The sequence below is a fragment of the Alnus glutinosa genome, chromosome 1, assembly GCF_958979055.1.
Source record: "Alnus glutinosa chromosome 1, dhAlnGlut1.1, whole genome shotgun sequence".
NCBI lineage: Eukaryota > Viridiplantae > Streptophyta > Magnoliopsida > Fagales > Betulaceae > Alnus > Alnus glutinosa.
In genome coordinates, this window is record NC_084886.1 from 4,848,746 (window position 1) to 4,864,418 (window position 15,673).

The following is a 15,673-nucleotide window of genomic DNA, read 5'->3' on the forward strand; positions in this document are numbered from 1 at the left end:
TTCAACCTTAACCTACAAATTTCGTTGGGTTTGTGGGTCATATTTTTTACAGCCTTAAGTTTAGTAATGGCAGTGTAGGCACAATTGGTAAAGGTATGCCATTAACAACTTATGATCGTGGCTGAACTGAGTAGACAAGGATTGAAATGAAAAGTAGTCATTTTATGGTCAAGATTTTATTTTGTTTATATATAACTTTGTATATGATCTTGATTTTATTTTATTATATTTAACTTTATATATGATATCATGTTATTTAAATTTTTTAAATAACATGGTAACATATTGGCCTCATGTCAATATATATATATATATATATATATATATATATATACCACAAAAAGAAAAAACAATTAATTGCAAGTAAAAGCTAGCAGTGGTTAATCGATCGCCATTTGGACATAGTACAACTGTAATGAAATTGCCACTAATTCGTGCTCATTGTGGCCCTTAATTATAAGACCACAATTATAGAACTTCATTGTCTAGTTAATTGATAGTTTTATGTGATCGACTTCAACGGGTATATATTTCAATCGATTAAAAACTACGTCTTATGAAATAGAGGATGAAATAGAGGTCACTGACTTAATTTTCCCTTTCCCATTTCCCTCTCCTCCTCGTCTTGGTTGGTCATATAAAATAAAAATGAACATGATAGTGTACGTTATGTGCATATTTTATTTTTACACCTTTCATGTACATTATATTATATATTAATTATATATTTTCATATCGGTTAAATTACATAAGAGGGTTTGCAAATAAAGTTTTCCTATATATAATTAATAATTAATATACGTACCTGTAAAACGACCAAGCGAGTTCTACGTGTTTGTAGTGGCTGCTCATCATGTTTACCGCTTCTGTCTCCGATATCAAGGTACCTCTCATCTCCTCGATGCAATTTGTATTATCTCAAAAATGAAATCAGATATTTGTTTTGTTTGTTTTCTTGGGTTTACTTTCTTTTTCTCTGGTTTTTCGCTTTGATGAAAGCTCTCATATTCTGGGCTTAATCGTAGAGAAAGAATTCGAATGGACTCCTCCACACTTTCATCCCTTTCGAAAGGGTCATTTTCATCAAGCAGTGTAGGAGACTCGGCAGACCTCGAGGCAAATTTAACACTCAGCGATAGGCTTAAGGTCTTCAAGACCACTCACTTCGATCCCAATGCCTACGTCACCTCCAAATGCCAGACCATGAATGAAAAGGTTCCTCTCTCTCTCTCTCTCTCTCTCTCTCTCTCTCTCTCCCTATCTCTCTGCGTACGTAGCGACGGTTGTGTTAAACACTGATGAATGATAGGCCATATATATGCTTGAATTTGCAAGAATACTGATGAACTTTCATATACAATATATGAAACTTGGTGTTTGATATTTTGTATTCATTAAAAAGAAGAAAAGAAGAACGATTATCAATGAATATATATATAGAGAGAGAGTAATGTGGAAAATTATTATGTGAAAGCACACAAGGGTTAACAGTTTCGTCCATGGTTGACAGGAGATAAGGCACTTGTGCTCTTACCTTGTTGATCTGAAGAAGGCATCCGCCGAGGAAATGCGTAGAAGTGTTTATGCTAATTATGCAGCCTTCATCCGGTAAGCATCATTCTTCTAAGTATGTTAAACGAGTTTCAAAGTGATCGCGACATGTTTATGTTAATTCACCCCATCTTAAAAGCTTAAATGGATAGAAAAAGATGAATCTAATCGTTTAATTTATATTCTATACATATTGTTCTCTATAGGGATTTACTGGAAATCTCTTTGAACTTTGAGCTAGTGCCCAAGCCGCAAATATTAGACATGGAATTAAGAACATCAGGTTTTGTAATTGTTCAAGACATGGGTATCAATATCATTGCCATGCGCAACTTAATGGAACCTGGAATTGGTGCATATGAACACTCGATCTGTCTCCCATGCCACACTAGTAAGATTGAAAGGGTCTCGAATTAAATTCTTCATCTGAGAAAAAAGAAAACTAAGCAATAGAAGTATAAGAGAAACTAAGCAATAAGTGCCTCCCAAAATTAAACTTCTAAACAAATTAAATAGGAGTTTCCTAGCAATGTTATGAAATATTTAGCTATCTTGGCTTTTCAGTTCTTAGAAAGATGTCTCTATGTATAATAATCAGGATTTCTTTCTCAAAGTATCCACTATCCACATTCATTATTTGTGAACTATCTGTGTTGATTTCATTTGCAGCACATCAAGGGAGATTTCAAATCTTGAGGGTCAGCTCCTCTCGATGAGGAATCTTCTATCCACTCAGGCTGCTCTAGTTCATCGTTTAGTTGAAGGAGTTCGCATTGATTCCTTGCCCACTGGTCCTGAAGATTCAGCTGAAGAGGACATATTGTTCGAAAATAAGGAACTTTCCACAATAGAAAATTGGTTAGTAGAATTTTTGGACACCTTTGAAGTTCTATTGGCTGAGAGAAGAGTGGATGAAGCTTTGGCCGCCTTGGATGAAGGAGAAAGTATGGTAGAAGAAGCTAATGAGAGGCAAACATTGAGCCAGACCGCTCTCTTATCGCTCCAGACTGCCATCTCCGAACAGAGACAAAAACTAGCTGATCAGCTTGCAGAGATTACCCGCCAACCTTCTACTCGTGGTGTTGAGATTCGTTCGGCAGTTGTAGCTCTGAAAAAGCTAGGGGATGGTCCGCGTGCCCATGCGTTGCTACTTAATTCTCACCACCAGAAATTGCAGTGTAATATGCATAGTCTTCGCCCATTGAATGCTTCATCTGGAGCAGCATATACGGCTACACTCTCCCAGCTTGTCTTTTCCACCATTGCCCAAGCAGCAAGCGACTCGTTGGCAATTTTTGTTGAGGAGCCTGCCTATGCTTCTGAGCTTGTTACTTGGGCTGTCAGACAAACAGAAACTTTTGCTATTCTCCTTAAGAGGCATGTTCTAGCCTCCTCGGCAGCTGCCGGGGGCTTAAGAGTTGCTGCCGAGTGTGTTCATATATGCTTGGCTCACTGTTCCTTGTTGGAAGCTCGTGGATTGGCGCTTTCTCCTGTCCTATTGAGACTCCTTAGGCCCTGCGTTGAACAGGCGTTAAATGCCAACTTAAAAAGAATTGAACAGAGCAGTGCTGCTCTTGCCGCCGCAGATGATTGGTTGCTTACTTATCCGGTAGCTGGTTCACGAATGGGTTCAACTACATCTCTTAGTAGTATATCCCAGCCCAAGGTTTCAACCAGTGCCCACAGATTCAATTCGATGGTTCAGGTGATTATTATTATTATTTTTTTCTTTAGAATTTCTTTCCTTGTGATACTGAAATGTGGGTTAATGTCGAAAACAAATTTCAAACTCGTGACCTTGCTTTAATACCATGTTAATCACCGCTTATCCTTATCCCAAAAGTTTAACTTGATAAAAAATGATACATTTAATCATTTAAATTATATTCTACCACAAAGGTTTCTGCTTTCTTGTCTTACTAAACCTGGTTGCAACTACTAAATTGGATTAGAAAGTGAAGAATATTGAGTTTTGATTATAATGTGGGATGAATCATCTGCCATTTAGCTCCAATATTTTATTTTTTTCATTTGATATTGCTGATTAATTAAGCTTCACCATATATATGCACCAAACCGGAATCATGCAGGAATTTCTTGAGAATGTGGGACCCATTGAGAGCCTGCAGTTGGATGGTTCCACATTGGAAGGTGTTTTACAAGTGTTCAACTCCTATGTCAACTTGTTGATAAATGCATTACCAAGTTCAATGGACAATGAGGAGAACCTGGAAAGTTATGGGAACAAAATTGTCAGGATGGCAGAGACTGAAGCTCAACAGATAGCTTTGCTAGCTAATGCATCATTGTTAGCAGATGAGCTGCTCCCACGTGCTGCCATGAAGCTTTTGCCCGTGCAGCAGACTAGCAGAGTTGATGAGTTCCCTAGAAGAGCTTCAGACAGGCAAAGCCGTCTGTCGGAGCAAAGGGAATGGAAGAGACGGCTTCAACGCTTGGTTGACTGCCTGCGAGATAGCTTCTGCCGACATCATGCACTGGAGCTAATCTTCACAGAAGATGGCGACACTAGTCTCAATCCACAAATGTACATAAATATGGACGGTAATGCAGATGATCCTGAATGGTTTCCTTCTCCAATTTTTCAGGTAGTTTTCAGTCTAAAATAGATGTCTTCTATTTGTCAAGATCCTAGTGATTACCATTAACTATATATATATATATATATATATATATATATATATCTCCTTTCAGGTGCTTTTTACAAAACTCACGCAAATAGCAGGCATTGCAACAGATATGTTTGTGGGCAGGGAAAGATTTGCAACCGTTCTATTAATGAGACTCACAGAGGCTGTGATCCTGTGGCTTTCTGGAGACCAAACCTTTTGGGAAGAGATAGAGGAAGGGCCAAAGCCTTTAGGTCCTCTTGGCCTTCAGCAGGTATATATATTTTCACAATTAACTAGCTCCCTCTCCCCCACCAAAGAGAAACAATCCCTACTTATTATCTCTCACGTGTTAATTGGTTTGTCGCAAGCAATTGATCATATCTTATATATATATATATATATTTATTTTTGGTTTTTGCGCAGTTCTATTTGGATATGGAGTTTGTGATACTCTTTTCATCCCAAGGCCGTTACTTGTCTCGGAATCTGCATCAGGTTATCAAGAACATCATAGCTAGAGCTATAGATGCAGTTTCTGCTACTGGATTGGATCCTTACAGGTACATATAAACCAAGAAGGGAAATGCTAAAAATACTACTATAGTAGTGCATGAATCATTTCCCAACTAAGAATATATACATAAATGTTTCAAATACTTAATCAACAGTCTTGTAACCTAATTGTGACGTTCCACGGGACCTGAGTATGGAAACAAGGATGCATGTGTTTATATGTATATTAGCGCTCTTTTTAACATAACGTATTTTAAAGTCGTACTGGCCATGAACTTATTAGAACTTTACAGTTAAATATACTTATGCGAGAATAGTATCAAAATAGGTGACATCCTGAGAAGTTTGATTCGAGAGAGCAAAATATGAACAATATTGTATTTTTAAGAGTGTCTTTACACTAATATACAGTTAACCTCGTTTTCGCATGCATGCAGCACATTGCCAGAGGATGACTGGTTTGCTGAGGTTGCTCAAATAGCAATAAAAGTGTTGACAGGGCCGAAAGCCAACTTTGGCGGTGTGGATCGAGATGCGACCAGCCCCACAGCATCTATATCAGCAAAGTCTATATCGTCAGTCTTATCTCATGGAAGTAACTAGCTAGAGATCAGCCGTTCTTAAGGATGTGTATTGTGAATAAAAGAAGCTGCCTTTCTGCCTTGCAATTGATTAATCAGCTGCATGCCTATGATATATCTTTCAAACTTTCCTATAAACTTTACTGGCAACGCATGCATTTGATAGGCCTAAATAGAACCAAAATGATCATTTTTCTTACTGTCTGTGGGGTACTGTGGGGTTCACATTTCATAATTAAAGTGAAGTACTGGAAAAAGAATCCTAATTATTGCATATGCTGATCATGTTGTCTGTTGTTCTCCAAGATTGGCGTATTCGATCAGTAGAGAACAACTTGGCTAGGAACCCATAAAATTATTTGCTTAAGGCATGCTTGAATAAATTTTTGGATTTCTCCCGGTAGCATCCAATGCTAAATAACGTACATACAATAATTTTGATCCTTTTCTTGATTTAAAATAGCTGGTTAGGTTAAAATTTGACTCCGAAATCTTACCAAGAAAAAAAAAAAAATTCTCAAATATATTTAAAAAGTTACAATTGATTTGACCCTCAAACTACCTACCTAACCCTTTCATTTAGCTATTTCATTAAATCGGACGAAAAATGGGCCATGCATGTGGTTTGATGTAAAATATTATTCCTTAATACTCCTGTCATTTCTATGGAAAAACAACTATATGTTTAGATTAAAAGTCTGGCCACTGCCAAGGGTCTTATCCTAATGTGCATGGAAAGTGTGTGCATTAACAGCTTAAAAAACGCTGGTAACTGTAAGATCCTTCTTGAAATTCAAAACATAAACAGACCAGCTGGGCTGTCGTTGGTGCATCAACGACACACAGGAAGCCTCGGGTGTCTGAGGATGGAAGTCGTCAAACTGGCTTTTGATCAGGGAGAATTATCTAACGTGCAACGCTACTAGACTGCAATCCTATAAATTAGTATCAGATCACCACGTGATTTTGTTATTGCATTTTGTATTTCATTAGCTGGCATGCTGTGAGCGGACTGATTCGTAAGAAATAGAACCTTATATTGCACGTGCTGCATCACCCTCTACAAGCTTCTTGGAAAAGGCGCTTTGGATCCTCTCCAACGTTTACAGTAAATCCAAGAATTAGTTTAATCATTTTGAAACTACTGGGGGCAGAGATTTCTGCCATTTCTCTAGCCATAAACCAAGGACAACATGATTTAGACACAAATATGCTTTTCAGCGATACAAACTGTAAAGGAAAAAGAAGACGAAAAAGCAATAGAGAGATCTTGGACTAACTGGCCGGATCTTCTCTTTCTTTGCTTTAGTCCCTAAACTGATCGTCAAGTTTCCAAATTCAACTCATTTTTCTTAACTCTGTTGGAATCAGATGATTACCCTCGAGAAAATTTTGAAAAAAATGTATTCTAAGCTGCTATGGGTTGTGGTGGTTGTGTTCGTTATCACAACAGTTGTAGAGGGAAACAGAGGTATTGGTAATGGTGAAGGATGCCGCCCCAGTGACCTGAAAGGTCTAACCAGTTTCAAGGATGGTATTCAAATTGACACATCCGGCCGGCTAGCAAAGTGGGTCGGCCATAGCTGCTGCAAGTGGGAAGGCATTATCTGTGACAATACAACCGGTAGGGTGACGGAAATCCGCCTTCCAGGATTCATTTCCACACAAGACTTCTTACTCCAGTCCCAGATGAAAGGCCGGTTATCTCCTTCGATTACACTTCTCGCCTCACTTGAAGTCATTGATCTTGGTGGACTAACTGGTCTTGCCGGAAATATCCCACCGTCGATTGGTTACCGCCTCCCAAAGCTCCGAAAGCTTTACCTCTATGGCAACAATCTGACTGGTGCTGTACCAGAAAGCATTGGTAAGCTGTCAAAACTTGAAGAACTTGTCCTGAATGAAAATAGGTTATCTGGGTCGCTCCCTCCAAGCCTTGGAAGGCTCAGAAATCTGAGAGTACTGCTTCTATATTCAAACCAACTCTCTGGTATTATACCTGATTCGTTTACAAATTTGACAAATTTGATACATTTAGATCTTCACAGCAATTCACTGACTGGTCAAATCCCAGATAGAATTGGTCAGTTGCAGGTTTTGGAAGAGCTCGATCTTTCAAACAATTCCTTGAGTGGGAAAATTCCCAAGTCGCTAACTAATTTAACCGCCATTAGAGTTATGTACTTAGACACCAACCATCTTGAGGGAGCAATCCAATTTCCATCAAGTTCAGGTCAGATGCTTTCTCTTGGCTTTCTAAGGCTGCAAAACAACCGTCTAACTGGAAGGATACCGCTCAGCTTTGGATATCTGGTGTCCCTCCAAAGAGTTTCTCTAGCAAATAACAACCTTCGCGGACCAGTTCCCTCTACTTTGGGGAACTCAATAGCTTTGTCGGAGCTATATCTTGATGGCAATCGGTTATCTGGCCGGATACCAAAATCAATCGGTCAGCTTTCTCGGCTTATTGTCTTGAGTATTTCTCATAATTTGATCCTAGGACCATTGCCTCAAGAGATCTCATCCCTCCAAAATCTTCAAATACTTGATCTTTCATTCAACCGTTTGAACCTCTCCACTATCCCGCCGTGGCTGGCAGAACTGCCATCTCTTTCTCGGCTCTTCTTGGCAGGATGTGGAATCCAAGGAAAAATTCCGGAGTTCCTGCGAACGACTCCAATACAGGAGCTGGACTTATCGGCTAACCATCTCACCGGAAGCATTCCAGCATGGATTGGAAGCCTCACTCAGCTCTACTCATTAAATCTCTCTAAGAACTCACTTGTGTCAAATATCCCCGACTCAGTTACAAGCTTACATGATTTGGGTGTGCTTGATCTCCATTCAAACAAGTTGACAGGCACCATAAATCAGGTTTTCCAGATAGGACAGAGGTTTTCTGATGGATCACTGACATACATCGATCTTTCTGATAACAGCTTCTCAGGTGGAATTGAGCAAATCGGTGGTAATGGAGCACAACTTGGGATTCAGTTTCTTAACATATCCCATAACTTTTTGGAAGGCGGATTACCAACTAGTATAGGGGGATTGAAATCAATGAGAAGTTTGGATTTGAGCTACAATAAGTTAGGCTTCAACTTGCCAGAGGCTCTAGGAGATCTAAGCTTGTTAGAAACGCTGAAGCTGCAGAAAAACCACTTCTCTGGTAATATACCAAATGGGTTTTTGAAGTTGAGAAAGCTTAAGGAACTGGACTTGTCACATAATCTACTGGTGGGGGAAATTCCTCTGGGTAAGCCTCTAAGTGACTTTCCGGAGAGCTCCTACTCTGGAAACAATGGATTATGTGGGAAGCCTCTTACTCCTTGTAAGCTCTGAGGTTTGATTATGATTCTTAAATATGTTTTCAGTTAGGGCCATGCATCAATTATAATGCCAGTAAATTTAAAGATATGAGAGGGCATACTTTCACCATTTGCAAAAATTGTATGGAGTGCGTGCATAGGCTTCTGATTCATGTTGTTGTTGCCTTTAAATATTATTGGAGACGACGAGATATTATACAAGTGCCCAAGAAACGCAACAGGAATTTCTTTGAAATTAGCTTTCATTAATTATTAACTATAAGCCTTACATTGTTTAAGCACTCGGTAGTAATTTTAAAGGGGTTCTTGACGAAGCCCCAGTTGATGGTATTTCTTGTAGTCAATTCCGTTTAGCCGTATACAACATAAGATCTGCTCTGGCAACTCTTCAGCTTTGTTCGCCTGTTTTAGAATCAATAGATAAAGCTTAGATGAGAATAACGCATTATAAAAATAAAAATCTTTTTCCAGGGGAGAAAAAAATCCATGATAGAGAGAAAACAAAAAACAAAAAAAGAAACAAAACTTGCCTGAATTGTGAGGCCAACATCCAAGATGCAGAACTTTAGTCTCTCTAGGAATGCTTCAAACCCTTTCCTTGAGATATAGCTGAATCTGTGCATATCCAAATCAATCTCCCAGTAATTTACTCCCTATAACCAAAGTAGGAAAACAGTGTCAGTATTCTTAGTCTTTCGTCATCCAATGTCGTTCGAATCTTCTCAAATAGATTTGCAAAGAAAACTTTGCCACAGAAAACAAATAGAATAGTTTAAGTTCTTGTGTGGAAGAACAAAGACTGACATAACTTGCACATTTGACTCATTTTAATTACTACGTAAAACATGACGGATGCAACCTTACCAAGTAGAACTCGTGTTGAGGACGTGAAAGAACAGGTTTCTCATTGTAAGCCTGCATAAGCTTCCGCTCTGCCGCACTCAAATGAAGATCTTCCACATTTACAACACGGCCCAATATCTTCAGCCTTTCCCGAAAGGGTGCAATTGTATCTACAGGAAAACCTTTGACCTTTTCAACTTCGTCGTCCATTAACCTCTGTTCCAAAAAGCATGGATGTGAAACAATGAGATCATAGATAATCAGAAAGAATCGAAAATTACGTCCGATTTTCATTATAAGCTCTTAAAATCTTATCAAACACAAAAACAGAGAAGATATGCTGTCTGACAGAAAAGCACCACAACAAAATTGCAGCGTGCCTTAAATTAACAGCGTACAATATGAAAATTGAGAACATCATTCTATAAGAAGATTGCATGGGTGTGAAAATGATAGAGCTTATCTTATCATCATAAGAAGCAATAAGCCTAGAGTGCAGAGTTACAAATGCTCCAATTTTTTATTTTTTACATAATATTTGCTCCATCTTACTCTGATACTTTCTTGAAAATTGGATGGAAGCTCCTTAGAGTAACTTTCAGAAAGCTTAAAGTACAAAACAAAACTCATTCCTTCACCATCAGCTTCACCTTGAAAAAGTGCGGTAGGGTACAATGGAATCTGTAAAATCCACAAGGGCCAGTATCAGAGTACATGAAAAGACCAAATAAGAAACTTGAAAAAGGAAAAAGGAAAATCTTCTCCTCATGTAAATATTCAGTTACAAACTTCAACTGGTATTTAAAAGGTTTCAAAGACTCTTGCCTGGGTGAGGCTCAAGGAAATGCAACTTTAGAAACTAAAATATAAACATTAAGCTTTCAAGAGAGGAAAAAAATTTAATAAAACAAGCAAGATGTATTTTCCGTAGGCCACTATGGGCCTCGCATTGGATGGGTCTAAGGCTGGAATACTGCTTAGCAGAAAGAGGGGAAGAGTTTAAAATTTTGCTCTACAATAGTGAAATTGTTTTTTAGAAATTCAAAATTCTTAATTTTTTTTCAACAATTTAGTCAACAAAGATTGAAAACAAATAATCCGGTCGCCTGATTCTTGAAAATGCAAGCTAGATTGCCTGAAAAGTGCCAAAACTGGGGAAGGTTATATCCAAAACAGGGGTCAAGATTCCAAGGAGCTTTAACAACATTTTCACCCTCTAACTGCTAAAAAGAATAGAAAGAGACATGCCGGCTTGCTCACACAAAACAGAGAGCCATCAAAAGCAGAAAGAATGCATACCTGGACATTTACAACAAGGATAGGTGGGAGGTTTCCAGTAGGATTAGGATTAATAACAGGGAGTTCCACTAAACGAGCTATATGATCTATTTTCCTCTGAGATAAGAATACATCAACACCAAAGGGAGAATATGCAGTATAATTGGGAGCAAAATCCTTCTTCTTGTCCCTGTCACGCAAAAGACCAAATTCTAAGTGAACAGTTTTAACATGAAGAGAGCTCCATTAGTAAGAGATCCAACTAATATAAGTTCCATTGCAAGGCTTTATGAACTTTACATGTAAGTGCATGCTTGAGTTAGTACAATCAGTATTTTCATATTTAGACATATGTATGCAATTTATTTGTCCACATACTTAAATATATGAAGCAGTTAATCAGAGTCTTACCTAAAATAATTCACCCCCCGAACTTTGAAAGTATTTGGCTCAATATGTGACCAACAATCGAGCATTTTCTTTTCTATTGGACAAAACGGTACCTGGGAACCTGCTATTGGTCTTTGCAGAAGCTTTTTTGAGGAAACTGAAATCATACACAGAAATAACAAGATGAAGTGATTAGTTACAATGTTTGTACTTCTTTATAAAGGGCTCAAAATGCTACAATGTTTGTGTGTGTGTGTGTGTGCGCGCGCGCGCGCACGCGTGCATGTATTTATGTATGTATAAATAAGCACTACCGATATCAATATGATTTATTTAGAGAAAGAAGGATTTGGAATAACAAATCTATTTAATAAAACAAAATTGTTAAAGCAACTATGATAAACTCTCTATATATGATCTCCCAATGTAAAGATGGATTTTCTGTGGCCTATATGTTTGCATCCAAATGAAATTAATATGTCAAAAGTTGAAACTCTCGATACTCACATAGAGTGCCATTAGCATTCTCTTCTCTCCATTTGAAGGAAAGTTTTGAGGTAACCTTTCTTCTTGAACTTGGGGGACTAGGGCTAGATGATCTTCTCTTTTCAACGGAGGGAACAGCGGATTGAAGACAAGGTAAACAGTTGCTTGGAAGAATCCCACAGTTATCTAACATTCCTTCCTCCTTGCCAAGACTTCCATCAACAGACGAGGAGATTTCGTCAAGGAACACAGGTTGGTTTGCTTCATTTATAGGTCCATCACATCTGGGCTGTGAATCAAAATCATCTGAATTTATCAAGGCCTGAAAATTTTGTGTTTTAGAAACCTCACAACCAGAGTTGCCTTCAGAACTCCCAGATGACAAACCCCCTGGTTTCTGGATATGACTTGTGGAAGAAGTATGATGGTTATTGACATTAAAGTCTCCATGATTGACATCTCTCAGAGATGAAATACTTGATTTGGATGTACCTTCAAAGCCATTCAGAGATAACAAGTCTGCAGATATCATAAGAAAAAGATAAGCATATCTCATCTCTCAGAAAGAGAAGAAGGAAAAGAAACTTCATATGTAAAACTGACTCTAAATATCTACAAAATCGTACCATCTGGAACACTTTGGTAATCTTCATCACAGTCAGACTCAAATTTCGCTACTGGATCAAACCATGCATCTTCAATACTTCCTGCCGTTGCCACTACATTGAAAAGAATCAGGGGAACGATATAAGAAAATTTGCAGCTACATGTAAATAGACAATGAGATACATAATAACATAACATAGCAAAGCTTATGCTGGAAAAAATGGCAAAAGTTTCCGAACAGAGAAAACAGAAGAATAAGAAAGCAAATAAACTACAACAAAAATTCCAAAGTTACACCATGCATTGAAAGAAAGAAACCAAATGTTATTTTCTTCCTGGGCAATAAAAAAAAAAGGATTGTCCACCAATCTCTCCCAAGTGGCTGATGAAGTAGATTTGTTGCCGCAGTCAATGACCATTATATATAGTCTATCAGCTGCAGTTAAACAATCTAATAAACAAGCACATGATCAATTGTCCATCAAAAGAATAAAAAGTAAATCAAGTGCCATATCACGGGTGTTCATGTAACCATTTTTCAGTAGCCAATGGAATGTTAGCTAAAAGTAAGGAAAACTCATAAGATAGATTTCTAAAAGACTACAAGTAAAGAATGATCATGATATAGATTTCTAAGGGACAATAACCTATCTAAAGAAGTGTCAAAAGAAAAAAGAAAAATATTTGATGGAAAAGAGAAGTGATTTGAGGCTCAGATCCTGAACTGTCATTGTGTGTAATTTGCTTTAAGCTTCTTCAGTGGCAAAACTTGTGTCATTAATTGCAAATGTTTTTCTTGATGGCTCATTCTTTACCTTTGAAAACCTAATCACAGCAAGCAACGCCAACGTGTTAAGTCAATGAGAAGGTCCAATTTTCTAAATCATAATTCTCATGTTACATCCTCACTGCAAAACATTTACATCCTTAGTTGCTTAGTTTAGCAGGCCCCCAACATTGACAGCTTTATTTCGATAAGTAGGAATCAGTTTAGGTATTTAGTTAATAGGGCATTCACTCCTATGACTGTCCTGTCTAAATATACAAAATATCAAAAGTTCCTTGGCTACTTCCCCAAAACTATTGTAACATTTCAAAAATTCAATGCCACAGCCTCTTAGACAGGCTAACCATATCGCTTTTTGATCCGAGCATGTTCAAATTCAAGCCCAAAAAGGCAGTTGCAGAAACCATCTCTCAAAACAAAGATCAAATTGCAGGGTTTTTTACTTTTAACCTCTAAAAAGACCATTTCTGGTTCTTCCTTTTGATCCATGGACCCTTAAACCGTATTGCTTTTGATTCAACCACAGTGAACTTCAGATCTAAAAAGCCAGTTGGCAAAGCCCGAAGCCATATGATATCAAATTATAGGCACTTCATACTTAATACCCTATGAAAACGACAATTTTCAGGTGCTTTGAACATCCACTAGTCCTCAGATGAACCCTCAAAAGCCCCCATTGAATTCACTAGTTATCAAGGTACATTTGCTAGAAATCAGACTTCACGCAAGAATCTAGGGCAAAGTGATCTACCTTCCAGCTATCAAGAACAATCAAAATCATAATATTGCCATCTGGATCAAAGTTCAATTTAAAATTTAGTCTAACCTTCTCCTAATCAACCACATTCTCTTTAATTATCAAATTAAACAGAAAGCAACTAGAATTATCCGCAACTTCTGAGCTTACCGACAATTTGTATGTAAAGAAAATGCAGATAGCCAGGATCATGGCAAGATATATATATATATATCAAACCCCCAGACAAAGAATATCTTAGTTTGCATAAAGCTGAAGCTAGCAAAAGATACTAATTAATAATTTACGTGTACTTTACCCCATTATCCTATCCTCACACAACGCAATAATTGACCTACTTTTGCAAAGAAATGCCACTTTTGAAACCAGAATCTCCCCGTAACTCAAGCGTCCAGTTGATGCTAACCGATAAACTGCCTCACAAAATTTCCAAAACCCGTCTTCCGGCAATCCAAAACCTGCCTTCTAATCCAAACCATAAAAGCAATCAACAGAAACACTCCAACACCAAAACCCATCTAACAAATCCATCCAAAACACAAACCCAGAATTAAATTCAACAAAAATAATAATAATAATAATTACTCTACATCTTTTTCACAATCTCCATTGAAGATCATGCTAAGGGGAGAGAGAGAGAGAGAGAGAGAGAGAGAGAAACCAACCGTGGAAATTGAGGTTGGCGGAGGACCGATCAGATGGTGCAGACCTATCAAACTTGTCCTGTGATCCCTCAGGCAACCGAGAAGGCACTCTCCGTTTGAGTTCGGCTCTCCTCCTCTTACGGGTCTTGTTCTTGGACGACCGGCTCAATCTCCCTCCCACGCACCCCTCAGGCGTGGACACGCACGCCCCCATATCTCCCTCTCAGATCAACCACCCCCCTGCAACCACCACCATTCTCTTGAAGACGAATTCTAGATAGAGAAAGGGACCGAGCGGTGAATTGAATTCTAGTGCGAGAGAGAGTCGAGCTTAAGCTACCGCGAACCCTTTTTTGTTGTAACATGCTTTTAAAGTCAATCAAATCAAATTGGGGGTGGGGACACGCTCTGTGACTGCACAGTTGGCTGTTGTTGAGGATTGGTGGGACCGGGGGAGGACTTGTCCAAGGGGGACCCGACCCCCGTGTGGGAATTGATTTGCCACGTGGCTAAAAACTGGTTCAGCCGACGTGTGGGACTCTGGCACCCAGTTCCGTGGCCTGGGCTTGGCTTGTCTGCTGCCTGATGCGTTTTTTGACGTTTCACACTCTTAACGTAAGAAGAAGAAAAGAAAAAAAAAAAAAAAAAAGTACAAAACAAAACTATCATGGGATCTCTCTCTCTCTCTCTCTCTCTCTCTCTCTCCTCTCTTTGTGTTCGTGTAACCTGTCCAAATGTACGTGTCAGAGGAAAAAGCTGTGGCACAAATACAATTGCGTCGACTACAAGGAGGTCGGCCAAAACTGTGATTACGAGGTTGAATCCCCACATACAAAAAAAGGAAAAGGAAAAAAATAATAATATAATAATTGAAGATTGTAATTGGTAGGTGAGAGGAGGTATGAATAATGAATGAATGAATGAGACGTAGCTAGCTTACGTGAAATGGGTAATGCTGGGGTAATTCCGGAAATTTTGCTTCACCATGCCATATTTGTAATTATAGCTTATCTAAAGGTTTGTTTGATAATAATTTTTAGCTTACCCAAAAAAAAAAAAAAAAAAAAAAGATAACAATTTTTAGCACATTTTTTTTTTCTTTTTAAAGTAAAAACATTAATAAATAAGTTACAATATAAAACACTTAGTAATGCTAAATAATAACCATCATTTCACCTTTATTTCATTGAGTTAATATAGCAGTGATCATCAGTCATTAATTTTTTTTTTAACAATGATTAATGTATGAGCTAATGGAGTGATGGTTACTGTCACACC

The 15,673-nt window shown here is 38.2% G+C and overlaps 3 protein-coding genes across 3 annotated transcripts; 2 read left to right on the forward strand and 1 right to left on the reverse strand.

Moving 5' to 3' along the window:
* The first annotated feature begins 1,038 nt into the window (after positions 1-1,038).
* Positions 1,039-5,542, forward strand: LOC133858743 (exocyst complex component EXO84A). Its single transcript, XM_062294209.1, has 7 exons — positions 1,039-1,215; positions 1,511-1,608; positions 2,221-3,256; positions 3,642-4,157; positions 4,264-4,452; positions 4,605-4,741; positions 5,132-5,542. Exons 1-7 carry the CDS (start codon positions 1,039-1,041, stop codon positions 5,295-5,297), a joined length of 2,319 nt encoding a protein of 772 aa, XP_062150193.1. The 3' UTR covers positions 5,298-5,542.
* An 876-nt stretch (positions 5,543-6,418) lies between these two features.
* Positions 6,419-8,713, forward strand: LOC133867714 (LRR receptor-like serine/threonine-protein kinase FLS2). Its single transcript, XM_062304482.1, has one exon. It carries the CDS (start codon positions 6,647-6,649, stop codon positions 8,615-8,617), a length of 1,971 nt encoding a protein of 656 aa, XP_062160466.1. The 5' UTR covers positions 6,419-6,646; the 3' UTR covers positions 8,618-8,713.
* A 115-nt stretch (positions 8,714-8,828) lies between these two features.
* LOC133867722 (uncharacterized) lies at positions 8,829-14,740 on the reverse strand. The gene is made up of 9 exons (XM_062304493.1): positions 14,417-14,740; positions 12,228-12,320; positions 11,623-12,120; positions 11,137-11,272; positions 10,747-10,915; positions 10,000-10,128; positions 9,469-9,663; positions 9,135-9,257; positions 8,829-9,006 (listed from the first exon to the last, which is right to left on the reverse strand). The coding sequence occupies exons 1-9, from the start codon at positions 14,607-14,609 to the stop codon at positions 8,899-8,901; spliced, it is 1,644 nt and encodes a 547-aa protein (XP_062160477.1). The 5' UTR covers positions 14,610-14,740; the 3' UTR covers positions 8,829-8,898.
* Positions 14,741-15,673: the final 933 nt, after the last annotated feature.

What these genes read in the sequence shown, in the direction of transcription:
- LOC133867722 (XM_062304493.1), bottom strand. Translation starts at nt 14,609, where the DNA reads ATGGGGGCGTGCGTGTCCACGCCTGAGGGGTGCGTGGGAGGGAGATTG. An exon ending in TTACCAAAGTGTTCCAGATG is followed by an intron (nt 12,121 to 12,227) that starts GTACGATTTTGT and finishes TGATATCTGCAG; the next exon opens with ACTTGTTATCTCTGAATGGC. An exon ending in ATGTTGGCCTCACAATTCAG is followed by an intron (nt 9,007 to 9,134) that starts GCAAGTTTTGTT and finishes ATTCTAAAACAG; the next exon opens with GCGAACAAAGCTGAAGAGTT.
- LOC133867714 (XM_062304482.1), top strand. Translation starts at nt 6,647, where the DNA reads ATGATTACCCTCGAGAAAATTTTGAAAAAAATGTATTCTAAGCTGCTA.
- LOC133858743 (XM_062294209.1), top strand. Translation starts at nt 1,039, where the DNA reads ATGGACTCCTCCACACTTTCATCCCTTTCGAAAGGGTCATTTTCATCA. An exon ending in GCCAGACCATGAATGAAAAG is followed by an intron (nt 1,216 to 1,510) that starts GTTCCTCTCTCT and finishes CATGGTTGACAG; the next exon opens with GAGATAAGGCACTTGTGCTC. An exon ending in ACTGGATTGGATCCTTACAG is followed by an intron (nt 4,742 to 5,131) that starts GTACATATAAAC and finishes GCATGCATGCAG; the next exon opens with CACATTGCCAGAGGATGACT.